General features: G+C 31.6%; 1 protein-coding gene across 2 annotated transcripts; it reads left to right on the top strand.

Moving 5' to 3' along the window:
* The first annotated feature begins 293 nt into the window (after positions 1–293).
* Positions 294–27402, top strand: LOC132759753 (uncharacterized). 2 transcript variants are annotated; one of them, XM_060751581.1, is made up of 21 exons: positions 294–978; positions 1299–1326; positions 1575–2141; positions 2337–2408; positions 2570–2962; positions 4006–4221; positions 4912–4980; positions 5428–5678; positions 6086–6137; positions 7592–7642; positions 8299–8543; positions 9005–9056; positions 10187–10438; positions 12285–12367; positions 13922–13988; positions 14277–14884; positions 15350–15484; positions 15610–15681; positions 16232–16681; positions 22660–22735; positions 24984–27402. In XM_060751581.1, exons 1-21 carry the CDS (start codon positions 358–360, stop codon positions 25778–25780), a joined length of 5157 nt encoding a protein of 1718 aa, XP_060607564.1. In that variant the 5' UTR covers positions 294–357; the 3' UTR covers positions 25781–27402. The 2 variants fall into 2 exon arrangements, with proteins under 2 accessions (XP_060607564.1, XP_060607565.1); XM_060751582.1 differs by lacking the exon at positions 7592–7642.

Genomic DNA, 27402 nt, shown 5'->3' with positions numbered 1-27402 from the left:
TTGGTTATTTATTATCCACCAGTGGTGGATAAACACGAAATATTTTGGATATTTCTGTCAATGGTGCTTACAATTTTTATCAGCCATTGAGGACAAATGTCGAAACATTTGTTTTATGATACTTGATGGTACCAAACAACATCAGTGACTTCAGGCCTTTGAAATTACAAACGGAAAAACGTTTTGACTGACATAAGATCGACCTTTTAATCATAAGATACACAGTCTAATATATCCTTTATTTCTTTATTAGACTTATATTTCAGCAATAAGATAAATATGTCTTATTTTTTCAGAACTTTTGGTGATGGAGAATGTATATCGCTTTCAATGCAAATTGATAAATTCTAATTCATCATGTGTGAAATGTCTGAAGAGAGAACATATTACATTAGAACTAGTCTTATGTACACAGACCTGACAAGAGAAGTATTATTTAAAGTGTTCAAATACTTGATAAAAAGTGAAGACATCACAGGCTTTCTCTCATCTCTAGAGCAGCAAAATATATTGAAGGAACTATTTAAAAAAAATGTCATAAACAGGTATGACTATGATCTGGTTTCTGGTCAAGTTTTAAATCTAGAGAGATTAGATATTTCTCTTTTGATAAGACTTATACTAAATTTGTGTAAAGATAATATACCAAAACCACAGCGCGGTTGGAAAACTAAACCACAACCGAAAGACGAAAGTCTTTGTGCTGATCTTCTTCGATTGAGAGATGTCAGAAACAAGATTATTGGTCATCGAGCGGATGCTAAATTGTCGGAGGCAGAGTATGAAAAGACGTGGGTAAAAATCAAAGCTATTTTGTTGAGAGTGGTTGAACTTGTTGACTCGACGTCTAGAGAAAACTGTGAACGAAGAATAAATGAATACAGACGACTAAATGTAGATACAGAGAATGCTGAAGTTAAGAGGTTACTGGATGAGTTGCTTAAATACAAAGAAGAATTTGATCACCTTCAAGAAAAGGTCATTGCTTTCAAATTACGTTTAATTTCAGCAGTTACATATGTCTATCTCAAATATTCCAGTATTAAACATATTAATACGTTACAGTCAAATTTATTTTATTCCAATATTAGCACTATTTAATTTCTACATATTTGTATGTAAGTCTAATATTGGGAGATAAATTTACACATTTCAACTTATAGTCATATTTTCATACTTGTTACTATAATTTCAGATAGGCCTGCTAGCAACCGTTACACAGGTTAAACTGACTAAACCATGCACAATATCTTCAATCCGATAAATGTAGTTATGTGCTTAAGTACCTTCTATTTCAGGTTGAAGAATTGAGTAGAACATCAAATGGTTAGTATTTACAATTGTATTGTTGTGTTCAACATATTACTATTTTCTTGGTGTTGAAAAATATAATATTGACAAGTACCATTTCTTTATTCATGTACTTATAACTTTAAGTGTCTTTAATTTTCTTCAATATTATTGGCTAATCTCTCTCTCCCTCTCTCTCCCTCTCTCCCTCTCTCTCTCTCTCTCTCTCTCTCTTTCTTTCTTTCTCAAGGAAATGATTAAGATTGATTAACATGTTATTGTAGAGTTTCAGGTATATTTCCAAATAACACCCGAGAGATTTGTACGTTACATAAAACTTTTGTTCGATGGAGGGCGTATCGTGTTATGTGGAATACTGGAGAAGAAGTTGGGTGACAAAGACCTATCGGAATTTCTTGAAAAAAAGAAGGAAACGCTGATCAGAAATATTGAAGAGAAATTTTCCAGTTGCCTATACCCACGAAAGTCTTGTTCAGATTATAACAACTGGGATGTTTTTCTTCTGGCATCAGTTTTGCTGCTCACGTTTGATGATGAACTAAGTCAAAACGAGATCATGTATATCGGGCGCATAAGAAGTGCAAGGGTAAATTATGCTTCACTTGCCTTGCAGTCTCTAGATACAGATGCCTTTCTGACCAGTTGGACTGATCTTATCAATTGCCTAAACCATCTTTCAATCAACATTGCCGAGGACGACAAACAACAAGTTGAACATCTTATTGAGCGTTATAAGAAAAAAGGCGAAGAAGGATGTGACGTTGAGGAGTATTTAAAACGGTTAAGCGAATCTGGTGTTGAAGTGAGAACTTTAAACGATGTCTACAACGGTACATTTATTTATTTCTAAGAATGCATATATTGCTAGGCAACCATAGATATTTTAATAAGTATTTCAAGAATAACAGCAAACACTTTTATCTGCAATGTTTCTAAAACATTCATTTTATTCATGAGTGATAAATGTACAACGTTTTGTGAACAATACACAAAAGTATATAATTACTATCTTTTTTTTTTCATAGAAACAATTACGGAATTGAAAGATATACTAAACCAGTTGAGCCAAAACCATATCAAGTTTAAAGAAGAACATGGTGAGTATATAAAAGATAAAGTGAAATAAGACATTCAATAAGAATTTAACAATGTCTGTAATTTTTATACATAATACGATTTTTCAGTAATAGTGTTTTTCAACACACATGTACATACATGTATAAAATCGCAGTTCAGTTTTTCTTCTGCTTCCTTTTAGTTTTGGAGTTTAAACTGCTAACAACATGTGAAAATGAAGAAATAAAGAAAAAAGCAGAGGACTTACTCGAACTCAACCTGCAAGCTTCCATACAAAATTTAGATCAACCGTCAGATATTATAAGGGGAGAAACAGACAAACTAGTAGCTAGCATTGCCGCACATCCAGATGTGAAACCGGTTGAAGTTAAACGAAAGTGCATCATTTTGTCATTCAAATGTTCTACTCCTGGTGGCTTACTGCATATTTTAAATACCACGCAAGGCGATCAATTTCGAAGCACATTCCGAAACATAGCTAATGAGCTATACTACATTTACGGATATGCTTTTCTGATACAGGGAAAGTACACACTTGAAAGTGTGTCAAGACTTTCAAGGATGATAAATAAATGTAAGAAAGAATATACAAGCCATATTTATTTAAATCGTTTTTAATCTGTTAAAGGAACTCCACTGAAGTCCATGATGCCACGGACTTTGATTCCGTGACGATGCTTGAAATTATAACATACACCAATTTGAGCACTTAATAAAGTAATATTTGCGAACGATAAATAAAAATAGACAAACATGAATAATAATTGAAAATCGCGTTTTGTGTTCTTCTTATCTCGCTTTGAGTGAAAAGCATTCCAATGCTGTTCAATTTTGGATCATTTTTTAACATTAACTTTATTCTGAAAAAGAATCATGTGAGTGAGTGAATGATTTAAAATTTTGCACGCAATTTATTGATGTACACCTTCATCAAATAGAACACTTAAAGCTGCATGCCTCCAGATGAGTCAAAATATTTCAATTAAATCAAACTTGAGAAATAATTACTTAGATTTTAGGAAATGTAAAATGGTTCAGGATTCAAGTAATATTTTGCATGTTATGTGCGGATAATGACTGATATTTTAGTATTAACAACCATATTTCTACTGCGTTACTAACGCAGTAAGGGCTATTTATGCACAATTTACCCACTTTTTGGTAATTTACATGGCTTGTAAGTTCCATTTATAATGTGGAAATGTCTTCCTTTTGGTTATTTCACAATATTATACATTTAAATACATTTTCAAAATTTTCATGAAAATTAGCATGAATCTGGAGGCGTGCTGCTTTAACTTCAAAAATCTTAAAAACCCTGTTAAGTCAAAAATCACATCGAAGCTACTTTCTGGATTCCCATCGCAGAAAATATCTATTCCGAATTTAAAACCTTTAATTCCTTATATACTTCAATATAACAGCAGAATTTTAAATCCTATCTTGAGTGAAATGACATTTGTATCACGTCTCTACTATTACAATGAAATGGCATTAACGCTTGAACATATTAAAAATGAACATATTAAAAAACAAACTCAAATATATCACGTGTCAATGAAAACTTAAGGTAAATGATTTTGTTTTACTTGAAGTTAGTTTATATATTTTATACAGCTACCACTAATGAAGGATCAAGTGAATACATAAGAATTCCACTCAAGTGTTCATCTGTGGACGGAGTAAAATCAGTTCTATCCGCATTAAAACGGGAAAAAACGACAAATAGTCTGAATAGAATTGCAGAACAGATGTCAGCGGAGTTCAATGAAACTGTATCAATAAAACTGATTCCTGAAATGATGGAATTTCGAAATGTGTTTGAAGATACAGGTATTGTGAATTTAAAACTAATTTTCTTTTATGCGATTTAATTTAAAAAAATAAGTTGCATATTTATATATAGAGGATGAAGACAAGACTAGGCACGTAGAAGAATTATTGAAACTTTTCATTGTAAAGGGGAATAGTTCAAACTGAAAAAATAATTGAGGTCACCGACCACCTTTTCGCCTAATGTGTACCTGAGTTTGAAAAGTTTCCCAATTTAAACTGTTCAATGTAAATAAATGACAATATCAAAGCAATGTGTCTTTTGTGTCTGCATTGTAGCTGACTTGCTAGCTTCCATATGATAGCTTGTGAAAAGTTTGATTAATTGGTAATGAGTACGTTAAAATACTCAGTTTCTATACTTAAAATAATGAATTAAACACATATGTTTACTTGAATTTGTTTTATAAAACTGTGTTGAGACCATAAATAAAATAACTTTTAATATAACTTAAAAGTTTAATGCATCTGTTACATGTACTTGTTGAAATGGCCTAACATCAAAACTGTTTTATGGTACTTTGCCTTCGACATGTATATTTGTGAACAGTGATAAACATGACTAATGTAATGAACGATGTGTTGTTATCTTAAAATGTCTGATCATGTGTTTATCGAATCGGTTTTGGAATATTTTATAACACTAGTATAATATTTATTTGTATATTTTTTTGCAATATGTTATAAAAGATTCAGAAGGATCAAGTTCTCTTGGAAGAAACGAACATGAGACAGAAGAAATGATTTCTAGCGAAATAGGTAAAATATGTCTAAATTCAAGCATATAATAAAAATAGTTTCATATTTTAAATGATTAAGATCCAATAAAATGCAAAAGCAATGTGTTTTAAACCTTTATTTATAGCTGAATTTATGTTTTTGTGAGTGCGTGCGTGCGTGTGTGTATTTAACTTTTCATGTGCTTTTAAACCGGAGTAACTTTAAAGAAACATATCATAGGTTTCAAACGCAAATTCAGATTGTTTCCATTTTAAGATAATCCGTTGATAATCGGCTTTCATAATTATCAACTCAATGTCGGCACTATAAATATCTTACAATAACTGTATGCCATTGAATTAATTTTAATATAATTAAACAAGTTGATATCAATAATAGACCACAAATTAAAATATATCGCATTTAAAAACCAATGGCGTTGTTCAGCAAGTACTTATTCTAATGAAATATTTCACATTTACTAAGCTAATGAAAACGACAACGGGAATCAAGAAGAACAGGTCTATTTTATTATTGACGACAACTTGACACTTGCTTATCCTGATGAAAAGGACAAAGAAGTTATACGAGGACATGGAGATGATAAAAAGAACGAGGTTTCTGCAGCGCAACACTCGTATGATGAAAAAATGAAGGAATATGCAACAGAAAATAAAGAGTCAGCTTGGAATATTGAACCAATTACAGACACATTACAGACCATTAATCTTGGACAGGTAACTTTATTATGAAAAAGAATGGTTTTCACATATTCACTTATTTGAGCAGTTTTTAAACGAAAGCTACATAAAAATAAGCACATCAAAATTTTTCAATTTGAAAGGTTTTAAATTAAAGATTTAAGTATAATACATATATGTATCTCTGGATTTTAACATATATAAGTTTAACCTGCCATTGAATATTTCTACAATATAACTTTTTTAATGGAAAGTATTGTGGATGCTTTCTATTACCTACTTTGACTGTCACACATTTTTTCTTTTACTATATACAATATTTGTGTACACAAATCATTTATAACATTATAACAGCTTGCTAGTGGTAATGTTACATTCTTAAATTTAAAAGAGATGGTGTCTGCTTTTAAAATAATTTAATACGCTATTCAAATTTACTTTAGCCTTGTATTAAGGATGTGGCAGTTGGTGAGAAAAGGACAGAAAACAAATTAGGTATGTAATACTGCAAACTTATTAGTCTCAAACCGTGTCGCGTAATAATCGCACGTGATTTATTAACTGTAAGCTGGTTTAGTTTCTGCTCCTAATCCTAATTTATAACATAAAAGGTTTCCTTATTCAAAGAATAGAAAGCCAAACAAATGCAATGTCAATATGTTTGTAAGCTTGAAGAAAACCCCTTTTTAAAATGATTTTAACACTTTTAATGATACAGTTAATCTACAGATAACACATTTTAATTCATGTTATATTAAAGGCACACTATGCCTCAGAAACAAATAAAAATTTCTTCTTTAGACGGCTAATATAACTTTCATAATGTTTAAATAATTGTAATATAGAATGTTATATGCTTTCTACAAGCAGAAAGTAGTGATAAATGTGCAATAATTTGTTATTAAAGTGGCAAAATGTAAACAAAGCAGTATTGAAACGTCTTGACTTACGTACACAAAACGCGTACACTTAAACTTGACTTAAATGATATTCAAAGTACTGATATAGAGGTATAAGGTATAATTTGTACATCTTAATTTTATAATTTCTTATATAGAAAGGGACTTGAACATATATAAGGGGTTGTAATAATATTATAAAAAGTACAGACCGAAGCTAAGTCTTAAGGTTAAAGAAATTTAGAAAATGGTTAAATTCTACCGTGTATCTCAACAGCAACCATGTAACAAATATATACTTGTAGTACAAATTATTAGTTTTCCGTGTGCTTTGGGTCCAAATATTTTTTTAGTTTATTGATTTATACATAAATGTTTGACGCTTTATAGAATTTTCAATTATTTTAGATTAACATATTCATTAACTTTGGCATTGCAATTTTAACTAATTGTTTTTTATTACTCTGCTAACGATTTTATTTTCGTATTCCCACAGAAAAAACACCTGTTTATTTATTGATTACAGCAGTGTATAGTTTCTTTATGCTTTATTATTACTATATTTTTCATTATTTCTGAAATTGAAGTGGCAGTATTTTAGCTGGAAATTGGGTTGATATAGTAACATATTTCAAGAGATTGTCGAAAATTATGTTGATTGACAAATAATTGATAGACAATAATGTTGAGAATGAAAAATAAAAACTTTCTGTATTATAAACAGACTGCCCCACTCTTTTTAACAATTTGATGCAACCATTACATTCCGAGTTATAGTATTCGAAATGTCCATGGATCAAGTAGATAATTAATTAATGTTACATTGTAAAAGTTTCAATTTAACGCAATTGTGACAAAACGTAAAGTTAGTTTGTCTTTTATATGTGCACTTAACATCTACATATTTATGGGCATAATGTCACTTTTACAGTTCGGAATTGAAAAAAATGATTATCTCACTACACTGATTCACCAGCAGGTCACTTGATTATGAATATTTTATAACACTTGTAAAATGTTTTGTTTATGTTTTGCAATATGTTTTAAAAGATTCAGAAGGATCGAGCTCTCTTGGAAGAAACGAACATGAGACAGAAGATGGTAACATATATCTAAATTCAAGCATAAAACAAAAAAGTTTCATTTCTTAAATGATTAAGTGCAAATCAAATGCAATGTCAGTATGTTTTAAACCCTTATGTTTATCTGAATTTGTCTGCGTGTTTAACTTTTGATGTACTTTTAACCGAAGGAAATTTAAGGAAACATACCATACGGTATAAAACATAAATTCAGTATGTTACCATTTTAAGATAGTCCGTTGATAATCTGTTTTCGTAATTATCCATTCAATGTCAGCACTATAAGTATCTAACAATCACTGTATGCCATTGATTTAATTTCAATATAATACAACAAGTTGAGTGGCGGCATGGCCGAGTAGTTAGCGAGTCGGACTAGAAATCTAATGATCACAAGCCGAATGGGTTCAAACCCCATCAGGGACAAGTCGTTGTTTCCGTGAGCAAGAACTGTAGACTCATTCTTTAGTACTGGTTGGTTCCAGGAACGGATTCGAAAGTGTGTCTATATATAAGGTTATAGCTTTCTACACAATCGAACTAAAATAAATTCGATATAAACCTAACAATTGATATTATTGTCAACTAATTAAAATAAATCAAATATAAAAATCAATGACGTGGTACTGCAAATACTTATTATCAATCGTAATGAACTATTTCACATTTACTAAGCTAATGAAAACGACAACGAAAATTCAGAGGAACATTTCATTTTTGGCAACAAATTGACACTTGCTCCACATGGTGAAATGGACAAAGAAGTTATACGAGGATATGGAGATGACATAAAGAACGAGGTATATGCAGCGCAACAATCGTATGATGAAAAAATGAAGGAATGTGCAACGGAAAATGAAGCGTCAGCTTGGAATATTGAAGCAATAACAGACACATTGCATACCATAAATCTTGGACGGGTAACTTTATTATAAATTAAAACGGTTTTCACATATTCACTTGTTTTGAGCAGTTTTTAAAATTACTGTATTGCAACGATAGCTACATTAAAGTAAGCGCATCAAATTGTTTCAGTTTGAGAGAGTTTTCATAAAAGATTCAAGTATAATGCATGTATATTGCTCTAGATTTGGACATAAATACTTTTAACCTGCCGTTGTTTACAATTCACTTTTTTAATGGAATACATTGATGATGCTTCTTACTACCTACTTCAACTGTTCTTATTTGATCTTAAAGTATACAATATTTGTATATAATGATCATTTATACCATTTATAATACAGTGTAATAACATGCTAGTGGTAATATTACATACTTGAATCAATGACAAAACATTTCAAGTTTGAAAAAACACATTTGAAAGAGATGGTGTCTGATTTTTAAAAAAAAAATTATACGATATTCAAATTTACTTTAGACTCGTGTTAAGGATGTGATAGTTGGTGAGAAAAGGACAGGAAGCAAATTAGGTATGTCTCACTGCTAACTTATGATAATCACACGTGATTTATTTACTTATAAGCTGGTTTAGTTTCTGCTGAAATGGGCGAAAGTTATCTTAATCCCAAATCATAACAGAACAAGAAGTATCTTTTATAAAGATACTCGGCCGAAGTGTTTACTTTTTAACACGCAAAAATATGTTATTTTTAAGTTTTCAATACAAAGAGAAATGTTAGCAATGCTTGCATAACAATGACATGATCATTATTTCTTGTAGCTATTAAGAACATAAATACCCATTTTGCTAACATTGAAATTAAATTATACCATAATGATGATTTTTCAAAGAAGAATAACTTCTTTTTAAGGTGTCGTCCGTTTGACTTTATAAATTTCATAATTATTTACAAATTAACCTTAAAGTTAAAGAACTATCCTCATTCCTGAACATTTTATTTTAGAACTATCCTTTACGTTTTATTTTTATAGTGACAAAACTATACATACCATACATTTTATCATACAGCTATCCTTAAAATTGTCATTTAGAATGGCAAAATATATCCTTTACTTTTTTTAGAATGGTTAGAACTGTCCTTTACATTTTATTTTAGAATGACCAATGATATTCACCCATTTCAGTTTGTAATTTTAAAATGACAAATGACAATTCTTTTTATATTAATCTTTCCCAGTTAATTTTACAGGAAGTCAAACCGATAACAGGGGGATTTCGTCCGAAAAAGTTTCCTTATTAAAATGATAGAAATTCCGTCTGAGGAGAAAAGTTAACCTCGTTGTTTTGCATACTTGACCCTCAGACATCAGTGAAATTTTTTTAAAAGACATGCTTTTTTTGGCATCTTGTAGATGTGATGACTTATACAAGTGTGCATAACGTTGTGTGGACGATTTATAACACGTATTTAGATTGCTTTCACTGCACTAGCTATTTTTATAATTGCGATATACCATTGTTTTACCAATTTCAGCACTATGAATATTGAGCAATCACTTTTTGTCATTATTTGCACTGTTAAAATCAAATTGAAATAAAAAATAATACACCCTATAAATAATATAACATTATATTTAAAATGAATGTAGTTTAAACTGTATAGCCATTTACTCTTTTAATGACATATTTTATATGTAGGTTATAAAAACGACAACGGAAATCAGGAGGAACAGACTGACTTCATTACTGACAACAAATTGACACTTGTGCATCCGAATGAAACGCACTTTGATCTTGTACCAAGGCCTGCAAATGACGAAAAGAATGAGTCGCCTGCAGCACAAAAATCGTTTGACGAAAAAATGAAGGAATGTGAAGCGGAAAATGAAAGAAAAGAAAGCAACATTAAAACAATTACAAACGCATTTCCATCCTTTATTGACGTGATTGGTAAGTGTCATTATATTTTTTACTGATACAACATAAGCTTAAAAAACCCTTCAAGTATCCTTCAAACTTGAAACAAAGAGAGGACACGTGAAAATCTACTGACACTTTCTTTATTTTCAAAGTTTTTATATATATTGACATATATATTTGGCATATATACTATGAAAGTTATGCTCATAACGTTCACGAGACGGAAAAGATACATATTGATTATTAAAAGATATGACAAATCAACAGAAAGAAACAAAATATCATGTACTAGATTATTTTAAAAGAAAAGTTCAGCATTCTATTCTAGAGCCTTTGTCAGCATTTCAGTGCATGAGAATATGCTCCATTTGCCCCAGCCATTATTCTAAGTGCCTTAATTGTATTTGAGAATTAGTTCGGTTTAGATTGTCCAGGACCCCATATCTCTGATTAAATTTAGACCGATTTATGAGACAAGGTCGCGACGTGTCGAAGTTATTACGCAAGTCCCTTCAACTTCGACTAACCCAAGTTTTACGGTATATACATATGCTTAAAACGCACGTTTATTTCTTGTTGCTACATTAAACATACATCAAGCATATGTTTAAAACGTCTTAAAAGCCTATGTTATAGTTTTAGAAAACAACATTACGTATTTTTTATATTTGGTATGATTCGAATTTAAAAAATCACGAAAAAAATAAATCATTGCTTTTTTGGCAATATGCAAGTTTTCGGACGGGTTGGTCAGACGATATGGCCCGAAAACAATACCTGAAGGTTTATGGCCCGAAAACAATACCAAATATCTCCTATTTTCGTAACATTCTGGACAAGTGAGGTTTTACGTAAGATTTGTTGTTATTTGTTGTAAGAGTGCTGTTATTTGTCAAATAGAAAGGAATAAGTTAATTGTTACCAGATTCAGGTTGTGATGAATGTGAAATGATGTTTCATATAAAAGAATCAAAATGTGATAGTAGTATTTTGACTGCGGTTCAAATAATAAATTAACATAAAATATGCTAGGCCCCTAAATTCATCGAAAAATAAGGGTGTTGTTATTTCTTTATTAAACAATAATAAACTATTATCTGATAATGTTTCTTTTTTGTTGTTGCTGTTGTTGTTATTGTTGTTTTTTGGCCAGCGTGTGCCTCTCTCCGGCGTCCTTTTTTGCGAAAATTGTATGAAAAAAGAGTTCAATTTCCGGCCTGTCTGGGTATCTAGAGTCACTTCTAGATGTACCATAAGCACAGTGTTTTGTTGTCGCTTTTATTTTGACACTGAGTTCGATTTTTAACTTGTTTTCCTCTTCACATTGTATATAATTTTATTTTTTAAAATGTAAACAAATGTGTAATCGCTTGTCAATTTTCGTTTTAAGAATAAAACAAAACATGCACACGCACACACTGGAATTCAAAGTTTGTATTATTGCTTAAATGAAATGGGAAAATATCAACTAGTAAGAGAAAGAATAGTTATCTGCCCTTGAAGTGATAACAAGGAACAAGACACCAAATAAATTTAAAGACCGGGCTCTCCCATTTTGTTTTCATTTAAATGTTCTAAAACACGCAAAGTTTATATAAATTCAGTTCTGTCCGATTGTCTGTGTAGCTACAAGCTGTTAGACACATTTCGGATTCGTTCCTGGAACCAAAAAGAACGTACTGAGCAATGAGTGTAAAGCAAACAACGACTTGCCCCTGATGGAAATTGTACCCATATGGCTAGCGATCTTTAAAAGTTGTACATTTTACTGCCACAGGCATTCAATCTGTTATACGTGTATTTATATATGCAAGCGTAGCGTGTACTGATAAACAAAGACATGCATTCTATAATATATGGAAATATATATTTTAAGCTGACTATGACAAAACGCCGACAAGACGCCACGATATCAATCAGTCAACAAGCATGAACAAGGACAAGGATAGTTTAAAAAAGGTAGGAGTATGCACTAAGTTGTAACAAAAGTGTATGCCAACTTGTTTTCCCGGGACTATAATAAAAAAATGCTCTAGTTAAAAAAGTGCTATAGAATCTTATAAGAAAAAAAATCATTGTCATCAGCATAATCATAAAGTATTTTAATATTCATTCAAGTATAGACCTTTTTACAATACGATTTTCCATAGCAACGAATGTTGCATTTCGCGCATGCGTAGGGCAAAAAGCAATAACGATGTCTACAGTTTATCATACTTTAAGGGTTTAATAGATGCGATTTCATGTTATGTCACCCAAAAAATATTGATTTTGGGATGACTTAAGGCGGTAAGTACTGAAAACGTGAATTTTTTTAAACAGATCTACGAACATGTGCGGGAGTAATAATGCAATGGTCAAAACGGGCACACACATGTCTTTGTTTAAGGTATCATTAGACGACTTTTCCATCAGTAATTTGAATTGAAATAGCAGGATGTTTTAGATAAAATTTTATTACCACTGTATTACATAATATTACACATTTTGTATTGTAAACTTCCTTTGAATAACTGGATTGGTCAGGCGGCAAGTGTCAAACAGATTGGCACGCGAACGTTTGTTCATTCAACTGGGACGTTTAAATATCATGATATAGTTAACCAGTTACGCTTATTAAAATGGTAATTTATGTAACTTTTAAATATACCGATCAATATTTATGGATTTTGAGAAGAGAAAAATTGTTTGACGTGCATTATTAAAAATAACATGTATTACGAAGAAGCGGATAAAATGTGTGTTATATCTTTTCCAAACAACCCATCTTAACTTCTCAAAATTTTGTTAAAAAAATAATTAATTATTTAAAATCTATTTATGTGACTTAAATTTTTCTGTTTGCATCACAGGCAAATCGGATAAAGGATATAATCAGGTATATTGAAAACTAAAAATGCATTATCACCTGTTCTGATATTTTTTCTGAATGATAATTAATCTCCATTTCATGTAATATAATTTCTTTTGTTTTTGAATGAACTATTTCAACAGCAAATAAGTTGACTAGATATATTTCCACATCTTCTTTAAAAAATGATCTCAGTGCCAGATCCGTGATCGTAAATTCTTAAACAAGTATCTTTTCTATGCCTTTTTATGGCATTCTTCGCCACAAAGCTATAAAGTCATCTTTTCTAAATTTGTTGAAAGCTATTTTATATAATTTTCTTCCGTTTACCTTGAACTAACTCGGAATTGTCTATGAACTTCTACTATATTTCTATGTAGGGCGAAGCATTTCTTGCCCTACGCAGATTGCGCAACCGCGAGAAAAGTCTAATTCCGGTCAACTTTTCATAGCAACAGACCGCGTCGTAAAAAGGTCTATAAGGATGTTTATGTTATAAAACTAGAAACTAAACAAATATGACATCTGTAACGGGACGTCGATGTGTAAGCTTAGATTATTAATGATACAAATTGTTTTTTGTTCCGTATAAACTTTGAATGTTTTGTAAAATTATATTCAAGTTTTTTGTCTATCTCAAAAAGTTATATTTCATATTAAAGATACTTCCGGAAACAAGAGCAAAAGGAAAAGAAACTAAATATAGCAGACTATATGAATTCGAAACAGGTATAAGACAGACATGTAAATTATAATAATACAAATAACCAACGACGTAAGTAAGGAACGATAAATAAATAAATAAATAAATAAATAAATAAATAAATAAATAAATAATGTTCTATCAAATAATTTGAAAGTGTAAGTATTTTACTAATTTGAATGGAAATTTATATGTTTATAAATGAAGTAGCAACTATGCTTTGAAGATTTATAGAAACCGGTCGACAATATGTTGAAATAGAAATTTAAGTTAATGTCTGTTATCTTTATTGTTATTTTGCTTTATTTTACCAGGATGCGACACATTTGCTGGAGGAAAGGTGGACGAGTTACAAAAAAGAAAGCCTTATGAAACAAAACTCTTTTTTAGCCAGTATTTAGATAAAGATTTAGTTAACAAAGCCACTTACTATTTAAAAGAAGGTTTAAAAGACTGCATCATAAAATTTTCCAAAGAAAACTTTATGAAACTTCGTTTCAAGGTTTTGATTAAAGGAGATACAAAGGATTGTAATAAGTGCCATCTAAACACACTATTACCTGTGCATTCAAGCGTATTTGGTCGATGCCCACTAGGTCAAATGTCCTGCATTTGTGTTTTGCCTGGTAACAGGATACGTTGCCCTTTGAATTTCTGTGACGTCATGTATGATGAAATTATTAAACAGCATCGCACGTCATCAGTCTTTTGGTTTGCGACTTCTTCAAATGACATAAATTGGCATCAGACTCATTGGAAGATTACTAAATTCTTTTTATCGACAAACTCATCTACAATCAGAAACTGTGGACGTATCGAAGATTTGGAGTGCGTTGACTTTTTGGATATCATGATAAACAATCTTGAATTTCAAAAGGAAATATCCTGCCAAATTGATCCCCCGTCTGACGTGGTCTCAAAAGTATAAACACATACGTTTTTTTTTCTTAATGTAAATGAAAAAAGTAAAGCAACAAACAATCTTGTCTTTTTGTATCAAAATTTTCTGGAACAAACTCCTTCAAACAACATCTTTATTATTGATAATAAAACGGGAATCTAAAATTGACTGTTTGGCAAGTACACATAATCAACACGTAAACATTTAAACGCATCACAATACATTTATTATTAGACTTTAATGATTATATCTAAATTTTAATAGTGTTATAATAAGTAGTAAACATATCATAAATTGAGAAACGAATTTCAGTTTATATTAGGGAAGATCTATAAAGTAGATCTACCAATGTATTTTAGTTTAAAGTATTAAGCCTCAACCGCTCTCCCACCTCAAACTGAATAGTTGGCCTGAGATTTTTAAATATTTACGACCATACAGCTTTCCTCACATCTACTTTATTTCATCAAGATTTAACTTTTTCAGACAAGGTCCTGCCTTAGAAACACAGTCTCCACAGTAAAGGAGTTCCGTGAAGTAAAACACTATATGATTACAATTTTGGAGAGTATCATTAACCAAACTCCAAGCACACACAAAGCTGTACAGAATCTTCAGCAAGTTAGTACATTATATTATGTTCCGTTACAAAGTAATTTTGGTCAAAGCAAAGCGTTGGACAAATATATATAAGTGTTTTAGCTAGAATAGTCTAAACTATCTGATTTGTTCTGTTTTGTTTTCAGTTGGAAAAAAGATATGAAGAAAAACAGATGCACAATAAAGGCAAACTTGAGTGGTCCCCTCATAAGTCTGAGGTGAGTTATATTAGAGATGAACAATATGGAGAGACAATGAAAAAGACAGATATACCGTTTCTTGCCTATCAGGGTATTGCGAGTCTCTTCTACATGTACCAAAAGCACTTAGTTACTTGTCCCTTTCTTTTTAACACTAAATTCGATTTTCAACTTGTTTTCCTCTTACAATTGTATTTAAAATTCATTTTTTATATTGCGTGTAAAATGTATAATCGCTTGTTTAAAGTCAGCACATGTGGCGAAGCGGTGATTTGGTAAAAATCTATTTTAAATATAGTGTTAAAGGGAAAGCGTTCTCACACATAGCTAAATTTAGTAACGTCACACTGCTTTTCAGCGCAATGGTTTCGTCGTTCTATTTCTTTATTAGCCGTGTATTTTTATTCGAGTGTTAATTTGAAAATACGTCTGTGCGGGTAATAGCGAGGTAAACAATAAGTACAGCAATTACAATTACAACAATCTGGAATATACTACATGTATAACCATTAATGTTCCCGACGCTAATGAAGTTTCATCCCAGTCTACACAATCTGATTTTTTTCAGTTTGAAAGGAGATATACTGTAAAACAGATGTACACTCAACATATTTACACTCATCGAGGTTTCCAAAACGAATCAGACAAATTAAAGGAATCTATAAAAATGGAAGATATATCCTTCGCAGGGGATGAAGGTGAAATGGAGTGGTTTCCTCGCAAGTCTAAAGAGGTTGATGTTAGAGAGCAACAATATGAAGATACAATGAAAAAGACAGGCACACATGACAACGATATAGATTTTGAAACAGAAGATCCGATCTTATTGTCAAAAGATGAATTTGAGCGAGTACTTCTTGAAGCAGAAACATCTTGTAGAATAATGACAGAACAAAAAACCGTTATAACAGAAAGTAACTTGCTTATCCTTCAGGATAAAATTGAATATTTAATTCAAGCAAGCGAAACGGCGGCGGCAACTTCATTTCAGCGCCAAAATCTTGATTCAGTCCGAAAGGTAAGTTATATAGAATCTTTCATTTTAGATTTTCATAAATTGTTTTATATCAATATTTTTGTCATTTAATTTAGACTTATAATTGTTTAAATGAATTGCTTCGTAACTGAAGGTCTTAATGTCTACCAAATATTATGTTTATAAATTTAAGTATCACATGTGACAACAAACCATACAATAATGATATGTGACAACAAACCACACAATAATGATATGTGACAACAAACCATACAATAATGATATGTGACAACAAACCACACAATAATGATATGTGACAACAAACCATACAATAATGATATGTGACAACAAACCATACAATAATGATATGTGACAACAAACCACACAATAATGATATGTGACAACAAACCATACAATAATGATATGTGACAACAAACCATACAATAATGATATGTGACAACAAACCACACAATAATGATATGTGGCAACAAACCATACAATAATGATATGTGACAACAAACCATACAATAATGATATGTGACAACAAACCATACAATAATGATATGTGACAACAAACCATATAATAATGATATGTGAAAACAAACCACACAATAATGATATGTGACAACAAACCATACAATAATGATATGTGACAACAAACCATACAATAATGATATGTGACAACAAACCACACAATAATGATATGTGACAACAAACCATACAATAATGATATGTGACAACAAACCATACAATAATGATATGTGACAACAAACCACACAATAATGATATGTGACAACAAACCATACAATAATGATATGTGACAACAAACCACACAATAATGATATGTGACAACAAACCATACAATAATGATATTTGACAACAAACTATACAATAATGATATGTGACAACAAACCACACAATAATGATATGTGACAACAAACCATACAATAATGATATGTGACAGCAAACCATACAATTATGATATGTGACAACAAACCATACAATAATGATATGTGACAACAAACCATACAATAATGATACATGGATTTTGTTGGTAAATGAAAGGTACATGATACGATATTACGTACATTCATATAGCAGATAGTAAATTTTTCCAGAAGAAACTATTATTTTTCAGCATATAAATGTTCATAAATACTTAGAACTCTATAAACATATGTGTTTCCTAGCATTATACTTTAAGAATATCCAAAATGATAATTTTATTGTTTTATCAATAATTTAAATACTTACAGAAATGTGCCCATAATAAAGATTATACAGATCAATCAACCACCACTAACACTTAGCAACACTGGATGCCTTTTTATCTTAAAACGTTTTTTTTTTAAAATTATTGTCATACAGGCACAAACTTTTCCTAAAAGATATCCACAAACAATTTTAATAAACGAGCTTAAATAATATATAAAGCTATGTAAGTACTCTCTGAAGTTTACAAATTTATATTGTTTGTCGTTTGAAAAAAAAAACAACTCCCAAGTATTGCGCATGCAAAAGGTAATAGCCAACCGGTTTAATTTTCACATAATATAGCAAATAATATTTTGTTTCGGGAACTTAAATTTTGTTTACGAACAATATCCATGTACATTTACTGCAAAGATATTCGATATAGCAACTCTTTCAGGAACCGGTCAGATATTTATAGAAACATCATATATTTATTGCTTGTAACGTTATGAAAATATTTCACTAGATATTGTTTTTACCATTTAAACTTAAGAAGATTTTCCAACCTAAAACAGATAATGTCTGTATTGCATTCATATTTTAAATGCAGATCTTTTAACGGTTTTATATCAAATAATTCATTTGTCATTTAATTTGATATATACCAAATAAGTTTTGACCTATGATAAAAGAAATGCGTCTTTGAAAACAGGCAATCCATACATTTTTGTACTTTTACCAATATGCATCTTAAGACGAGCTTTCCGTTAGAAGCTGCGGGGTTGGAAGGATTGGACAAAATTATTGTTTTTGTTTACATGTAACTATTTCAATAACGCTAACTAGAACTGCCGTTTAAGAAAAAACTGTGTGTGTGTGTGTTTTTTTGTTACTAAGAAGGTCAAAAGGCAAAGTAACGCAAGACAAAAAGCGTTCTTAATATCATGAAATGAATACAATGAAAAGAAAATAGCTTTGATCTTTAAACACCATGATGAAAAAAATCAATAAAAAAAATGTTACGAAAAAAAACAACAAAAAAACTTTGTGCCCACCTGTCTCTCTCAAAACTGTAACAGAATAGATTGTTCTCCCATACTTCGTTTTATTAATTTCTAGTTTAAAACGATTAGAAGTCTTTATGTGTTTTGGAACGTGTCATACAAATAATATCATTGACTTCCGGCGACAAGTTTTCATATCATAGTAGCTTTTTTACAATTAAGGGATGATATTGACGGATCCATATGTTTAAATAACGCCTTTTGTTTCAAGTTTTAACGCCTTTTTCGCTTAAGTTAGCCTTTCCATTTTTTATATGCCCGAAAGGGCATATTATGTTATACCCCCTGGCGTCCGTCTGTCTGTCTGTCCGTCCGTCCGTACGTCCGTCCGTCCGTACGTCCGTCCGTCCGTTAGCAATTTGGTTTCCGGAGCATAACTTAAGTTCCATTTGGCCCACAATGTTTCAAACTTCATAGGATGATTGTCCATATTGGGTAGAAGACCCCTATTGATTTTGGGGTCAAAAGGTCAAAGGTCAAGGTCACTATGACCTTTAACTGAAAACAGTTTCCGGAGTATAACTTAAGTTCCATTCGACCCACAATGTTCAAACTTCATAGAATGATTGTCCATATTGGGTAGAAGACCCCTATTGATTTTGGGGTCACAAGGTCAAAGGTCAGGGTCAATATTACCTTGATACTGAAAACAGTTTCCGGAGCATAACTTAAGTTCCAATTGACCCACAATGTTCAAACTTCATAGGATAATTGTACATAGTAGGTAGAAGACCCCTATTGATTATGGGGTCAAAAGGTCAAAGGTCAAGGTCACTATGAACTTAAAACTGAAAACAGTTTCCGGAGCATAACTTAAGTTCCATTCGACCCAAAATGTTCAAACTTCATAGGATGATTGTCCATATTGAGTAGAAGACCCCTAGTGATTTTGGGGTCACAAGGTCAAAGGTCAAGGTCACTATGACCTTGATACTGAAAATAGTTTCTTGAGCATAACTTAAGTTCCAATTGACCCACAATGTTCAAACTTCATATGATGATTGTCCATATTGGGTAGAAAACCCCTATTGATTTTGGGGTCACAGGGTCAAAGGTCAAGGTCACTATTACCTTGATACTGAAAACAGTTTCCGGAGCATAACTTAAGTTTCATCTGGCCCACAGTGTTCAAACTTCATAGGATGATTGTCCATATTGGGTAGAAGACCCCTATTGATTTTGGGGTCTAAAGGTCAAGGGTCAAGGTCACTACATCCTTAAAACCAAAAAGTTTCTTGAGCATAACTTAAGTTCCATTTGGCCCGCAATATTCAAACTTCATAGGATGATTGTCCATATTGGGCAAAAGACCCCTATTGATTTTGGGGTCACTAGGTGAAAGGTCAAGGTCACAAGTACCTTAAAACCAAAAACAGGTTCTTGAGCATAACTTAAGTTCAATCTTGCCCACAATATTCAAACTTCATAGGATGATTGTCCATATTGGGTAGAAGACCCCTATTGATTTTGGGGTCACAAGGTCAAAGGTCAAAGTCACTTTTACCTTAATACTGAAAACAGTTTCTAGAGCATAATTAAAGTTCCAATTGGCCCACAATATTCAAACTTCTTAGGATGATTGTCCATATATGGTAGAAGACCCCTATTGATTTTGGGGTCACAAGGTCAAAGGTTAAGGTCATTATTAATAACTTAAGTATTAATCACTCTACGGCGGATGAACAGCGAATTCCCATGTCTTACAAATGCTTCATCTTTACTAAAAAAAAACACTTTCGGGCATATAATGCTCCGCCTAGCGGTGCTCTTGTTTTTATTTCACTTGATACTATAAGGCTTTCGTATGTGACTTTCTTGTACGAAATTGATGCAGTTCATAAAAACTAGGGGCTCTTAGTGGTACAATTTCATATCATTCCACCCTCAAAAATATTAGTCATACTTTAACAAAAACAGTTTATGTATTGTGATTTGAAAACTTTTAGCAGTTTGTTTAGTCTTTGTCCTCTTTTTCGTCCACTGAGAATACCTATTTAGAAACCGTCTGACAGTGTTTTTTTTCGGCCGAATGCCGGTCTAAAATTAATTTGACTTTCTTTTAAAATTACAGGATAGAACTGAATACAAATAAAAAAATAATTGGTCATTTTAAATTACAAAATGAAACATTGTAATCCCATTTGCCATTTTAAAAGGATAGTATTAAAAATAAATTTACATGATAGTTCTTTAACTTTCTTTTTAAATTACTTAGATTATTAGGTTCTGTTTTACACTTTTCATTAGGAAACATTTTATTTCACTTACTGGGATTATTTTACTCAAGATCTGAGTTTTAAATTTTGTACAAAATAACGAGAATAATATCAGATAACCTCAGTTAATTATGTTCAAAAAGTGCCTAAATATTATATAATTACTGATGTGTTCAATTGATATAATGTTTATAATTTTTCATGATGTTTGCATATTAATCATGTATTTATAAAAAATAATTGCCTTCCCAATACGTCACAGTTTCGTTTAGAAACACAAACATCTTAAAGTGTTTCATTTTTCAAGATTGGTTACCCTACAAGAAATTATTATGACATTGTTTAATAAGTTTTGCTATAAGACTTTGTTTGGACAACAAAGAACTAACATATGCAAGTTATGTAAGGATGTTCTAAATGATTTTCTAAGTTCAAATCACCATTTTTGTGTATAAATGTTGAATACTGCTTAAGTCGGTGCTAGGGGTAACTTGCACTTTCCAGTACCGTCCATGAACAGGCTCAATCAAACCGAGCTTGCAACATTGTCAATTTTGCCTAGTTGGGCTTTCTTTAGGGATTCTGTTTTTATCTATTTCGGCCGAGTATCTTTCTTTAAAGATACCTATATTTTATATTAACTTTCAGCTACAGTTACTTCTACGTTGTACCATTTGACCCGAACTATATAATTCGTTTTATTTTTCTTAAAAGTGTCTTTCTATTACGTATTGCAGTCAGATATATGCCTGCTAATGTGTTAAGTAATAGAAAGAGCACCGAAACACGAGGCTATCTGATTTGTACGAGGGGGCGTAGCCCCCGAGTATTAATCAGATTGCCGAGTGTTTTGGTGTTCTTTCTCTTTTGTATCATAGTCAAACATAAAAGCACGTTCCCTGTTGTCACAATATGAAACCCCGGCAAAAATGAACCAATGAACGAACATCTGAATATGACATTTCTGTCGCTTTCCCTTTCTCTGTCGTCACAATATGTATACCCCAGCAAAAATGAGCCAATCAATGGGCATGCTCTGGAGTGCGGGTAACTAATACCCGCACTCCAGTTAACGCACGGTACATGTATATGTACACGATTTTTCAACAGAAAGGTCTCCAAACTATGATACAACTATACTTTTCGGACAGAAAAGTATATTGGTCTATACAAAATTTATTTTAGTTCGATTGTGTAGGAAGCTATAAGCTGATAGACACACTTTCGAATTTGTTCCTGGAACCTACCAGTACTTAGCAGTGAGTGTAAAGTTTCTTGCTCAAGGAAACAACGACTTGCCCCTGACGGGGTTTGAACCCATGCGGCTAGCTATCATTAGATTACTAGTCCGATTCATTAACTACTCGGCCATGCCGCCACTTCGAAAAATATATTGTTTGAAGATCCGCTAAAACTCACATAAATAAACATAAATAAAGGAGGAATGAATTTATGTAAATAATAATTTTAAGGACAATGTTTATGCATAATTCATCATTTATCCAAATATGCAACTGTGTTTTACGATTTGTTGATTTATTCACAGAGTTTTCTAAACATCAAGAAAATATTTCTGTCAGGGGCCGTTTCACGCGATATGGAATATCAGGCCAAGAAACAAGGTAATGTACAGATGATTATTTTAACACAACATTGTTCTTGTGAATCATTAAATATTTAAACTAAAGCCATCGATGCCCGACGTTTTCTAATATAATGCGCATACATTTGACTTGTATGATTAAAATCGCAACCGTATGTCTGTGCCACCACAAACAAAATTAGTGTCCGGATGGTAACTTTGTCATGCAATGAAGAATTTGAAAATAACTTGTCACAAACGTGTACAACTTCATTATTATGTTTCTTGTCTAAGACCCATATTCTACCTTCAAGGCCAATGTCTCACTTACAAATTGAAAGCTCATATTCTTTTAATTAGAGTTTAACTGTACACACATTCGTGTCCGGACTGTAACTTTGTTATAACAAGGTATATATATATATGACATAAAAACGACGTGTTGCGTTCAAGACCCATGTCCCGACCCCCAAGGTCAAGTTAACACTAATGGTATTAATGTACTCGTTATCACAAAAAGAGTTTGAAGATTCACACACGGGCCTAGACTGTAAATATGTCTTGCATTTAAGAATTATAAAATAACTTGTTTGACTAATGTTTTTCTTATTGATAGGATGATAACCTACATGGTATTCTTCCTTTGGATTAATTTATGGGTCAGTTGGGTCAAGAACACCAGTGCTTAAGATAGATTTTTTACACTTTTGCCATAATAACCTTTATTTATAGACAGATGTCTTTCATATTTAGAGAAAAAGATAAGTTGCATGGTTTTCTTCTTTTGGATGGAGCTAGGTGGGTCAATGTTAGGGGTGCCAAAATAGATAAATGTACATTTTCTTATACAGTATTTATTTATAAACTGATATTTTTCATATTTGGAAGTAATATACCTATTATGGTCCAGTGTTTGGAGTCACAAGCTCAAGGTCAACTGTGCTAACAATATAATTTTTTTCACATTTCCAAATAAAGCCTTTGTATTTTGTTTTCATGTCTCATATGGAGTAGAACATACCTAAGATGGCCATTGAGTTTGGGTGGAGTTTGGGGTCACTGAGGTCAATGTCTTTCATTTATATATATTTGATACATTCTTATTGGCAGAATTTTTTTTATTTTCATCACAAAGCAATGACATGCCGACAAATATTCTTCACAATTACGAAAAGTCAAGACTGTCAAATTATACTACTGCATTTACTTTTTTTGTAATATTAATGTCCATAGCTGAGTAAAAGGGTAAACCGTTTTTGAAAAACTGCTTCTGACAAGAATCTGGGAATTTGTGTTTAACAAACACTTCGTGATTCAATAGATAAACAGATCAGAGGAGTGGTCTAAAGACAAAAAATAAGTTTGGTACAAACTATTTAATGAAATGTTCATATTTGACCTTTAGGCTCTACATTTAATATTACTTACAGATTTTGACATAATTGAATTATTCGTAAGTGTTTTATTGGCAATGTATGAATCAAATCCGTAATATGAATTTCAATAATTTAATCTCATTATTTAAGGGTCATATTAAAATAATTCAACATGCAGGTTTTGTCATATGTGTTCTTTCATAAAAGAATAAATATAATCTATATATGATAAACAAAGGAATGGCCAATTTTATGAACATTGAATGAGTTGACCTTAGACAATCAGATCAAGGTCATAATTGAACTATTCAGCATGTCGATTTTGACAGCAGTGATTCACTGATTTTATGACATAGTCAAAAGAAGGTAAAGGCGTAGTTAAAAATCTTAAATGTCTTGTGCAAATAAGACAGGGAAATTTTAACCATTTGACTTTAAGGTCAGTGTCGTTCTCAGATTAAGTTTGATGTTGCTTTAGATACTCGTGTTCCAAAATGAGGACGTTCTGGAATAATATCCAGGTATAAAAATATTTAAGCAAAATACAAGAGCTTGACTTTGAAGGTCTTGTCAAAATGTGTTTGTGTCCAGATATGAAGATAAAAAAAATTATCACCAATTACAGCAAAAATCAAGCAAAATTTTAAAACTTGACCTTGCAGGTCAACATCATTCATGAGTCAATGCCAAGTTGTTCTACTTTACGGACTTGTCATTCCATGTATGGTGACAATCCATTAAAAAAAACTTCACTGCAATGTTTCGAAAAGGTGTAATATGAACTTTATATTTAAGACGTTTTTGCTTGTTTTTATATTGGAACAACCTCAGGATAAATTAGAATTTGAGTATGTAAAAGTTTGAAACTAGAACAACAGCATTAATTAAATCGAAATATGAACTTTTTTTCAGATTTCCGAAGAAGAATGCATTTTGGATACCACAGATACATGGACGCATGTTTAAATTTTTTGGATTGTTTGTATCTTTATTCCCATGATGGTGAAAGGATTCGCTCCGAAAAAGACATTTTTTATCAAAGAGGTTCATTGAGCAAAAATATAGTTGTTTCAGGTTCAAAACTAAGCTGCCAAACGTTGTGCGTGTTCCTTGCAGAAAAATGTAGTCGACATGCATATTGGCCGGATTTCCAATATGTGTTCAGGCTGCCACTGAGATATGTAAATGGAACACATATACACGATATGATCAAAAGCCATTTCTTAGCAGGAGGCGGTGACGTTATCTTTTTTGAACAAGTTCTGTTCCGAGAGGCAGACAAATGTTTGATCATTCTAGAAGAACTCGACAAATGGATACCTTATGAACATGATATATTAGATATGAAAAACAGACAGCTTTCAACAGCTCAAAGAAGTTATCAATTGCCAAAAAGAAATCACATGACCGAGTATGTTGTTCTGGTTACAACAAATGATACAAACGTAGAAAACATTAACCTTGGTGAAACAGATAGATTGTTATATCTTAAGGGCTCAGATTCAGATTCAGATTCAAGTTCAGATTCAGATTCAGATTCAAGTTCAGATTCAGATTCAGATTTAGATTCAGATTCAGATACATTTAATAAACTAGTGTCACAGGGTGAGAAAAATGTGCAACTTGACCGGGACTCAATCCCGGGACCCTCGAAATACTGTTCCGCGGTTTTACCGACTGAGCCATCCTCCGACAGCTTCGAAGACTAGACACTAAACAGTTCTGAACTGTAGCATACTCCCGCTATATTGAATCCGTTCTCGAATCTTCTTAAGATTACAGAGCAATGGTTATTAAATTAGACACTGTTTCCCTCTGGACACCAAATGTCACAGGATGAACAAAATGCGGAGGTTGACCAGGTTGACCCGTACCTTTGACCCTCGGAATACCGTTCCGCGAGTCAAACGACTTAGAAGTTGTTTTTGAAAATAAGGCTTTATGCTTTAAGAGCATAGATATTACTTGAGAAAACTGATCTTTAATTTGCTTTTAGTGGCTTTTGCCAATGAAAGACACCGCACCCTTCAAAAAATATTTCTGGTAAAGGTAACTCTGAACATTGTAACGCTATTATTTTAGATAAATTTGACAATTTACATGTCTATTATGAATTTATCAACATTTTGAATTTTTTCAATGTCCCTTGTATTTGAAAAATCATATGTTATGATGGCAATATCCTTCGTGCTATTGAATTTATTATATACAAGTATGCCCTATTCCATATCGTTTTCATAGTTAAATCCTCTTCAAAAGTTATATAAATTGCCCTGTTCTAATGTCAAAGAATCCTAACTATGTCCTGAGGTAAGATATGTTGGTCTGAGTGAATATATAGTTAAAGCTTTGTTTGAATTCTAAAAAAAATAAAAAAACGAAAATGTTGGTTTAATTGTGATAAAGAAAGATCACAAAATAATACCACATATAATAATGCATGTCTGAATTTATTATTATACATGTTCAGACTGTTCAGCTGTTAAAGTCATTATTGATATTAAGTGTCGTGTTTACACGCGGCGGTTCTTTAAGTATTGCCCAGAATACAATTAAAGATCATGCACAAAAACACATACATATATAATATTTAGAATCATGAAATATAATTTTTTGACAAACTTTGGTCTCCGATCTTAAATCATTGAAGCAAAGTACATGGTAAATCGTTTGGTAGGGTGTAATTGCACTTTTGTAAAAAAGAAGGTTTTTTATTTTAAAGTCAACAGAAAATAACGTTACTTATAATACTATGAATTTCTATAAAAAATGAATATATTTGTTTTAAGATATTATGTTAAAGACCTAAGAAGTATGTTTACATTATTTACACTTCTGTTAAGATGATATCTAACAACAGGGAAAAGCGTAATTGGTGCTCTTTCTGTTTAGAGCCTTGCACATTGATGCTCTTTCTTGCAGTGTTTACTTATTTTGTTGACAAAAAACAATCTATGTCTTGATGAAAGTGTAGGTTCCGATAAGTTATTTTTCGCATTAGTTACGCAAAGATTAAATTACAAAATCACACAGTGGCTGAACACAATACTTTATTATCGAGTTTTGTTTTAAAGGAGTATTTCCTCCTTTAGACAACTACCACTACCATATCCTGACCATTTTTGTGTTAATAAATTATTTTGTCTAGAACACGTCGTCACACATATTACTAATAGAAGCTGATAGATAGAAAATAGAAGACGCTCGATATGTAATTCAACAACAAAATTATATTTATTTTAAGAAGAATGCTCTTTGTCAACAAAATTACAAAACACAAACATCTTTATACATAAAATATAAAAGAAAAGATCATATGTATAAATACACA

The sequence above is a fragment of the Ruditapes philippinarum genome, unplaced genomic scaffold, assembly GCF_026571515.1.
Source record: "Ruditapes philippinarum isolate M1 unplaced genomic scaffold, ASM2657151v2 ctg6634_1_1_1_1, whole genome shotgun sequence".
In the NCBI taxonomy this organism is placed as follows: Eukaryota; Metazoa; Mollusca; class Bivalvia; order Venerida; family Veneridae; genus Ruditapes; species Ruditapes philippinarum.
Note: the sequence above shows the minus strand (reverse complement) of the source record. Positions and strands in the feature narration are given on the sequence as shown.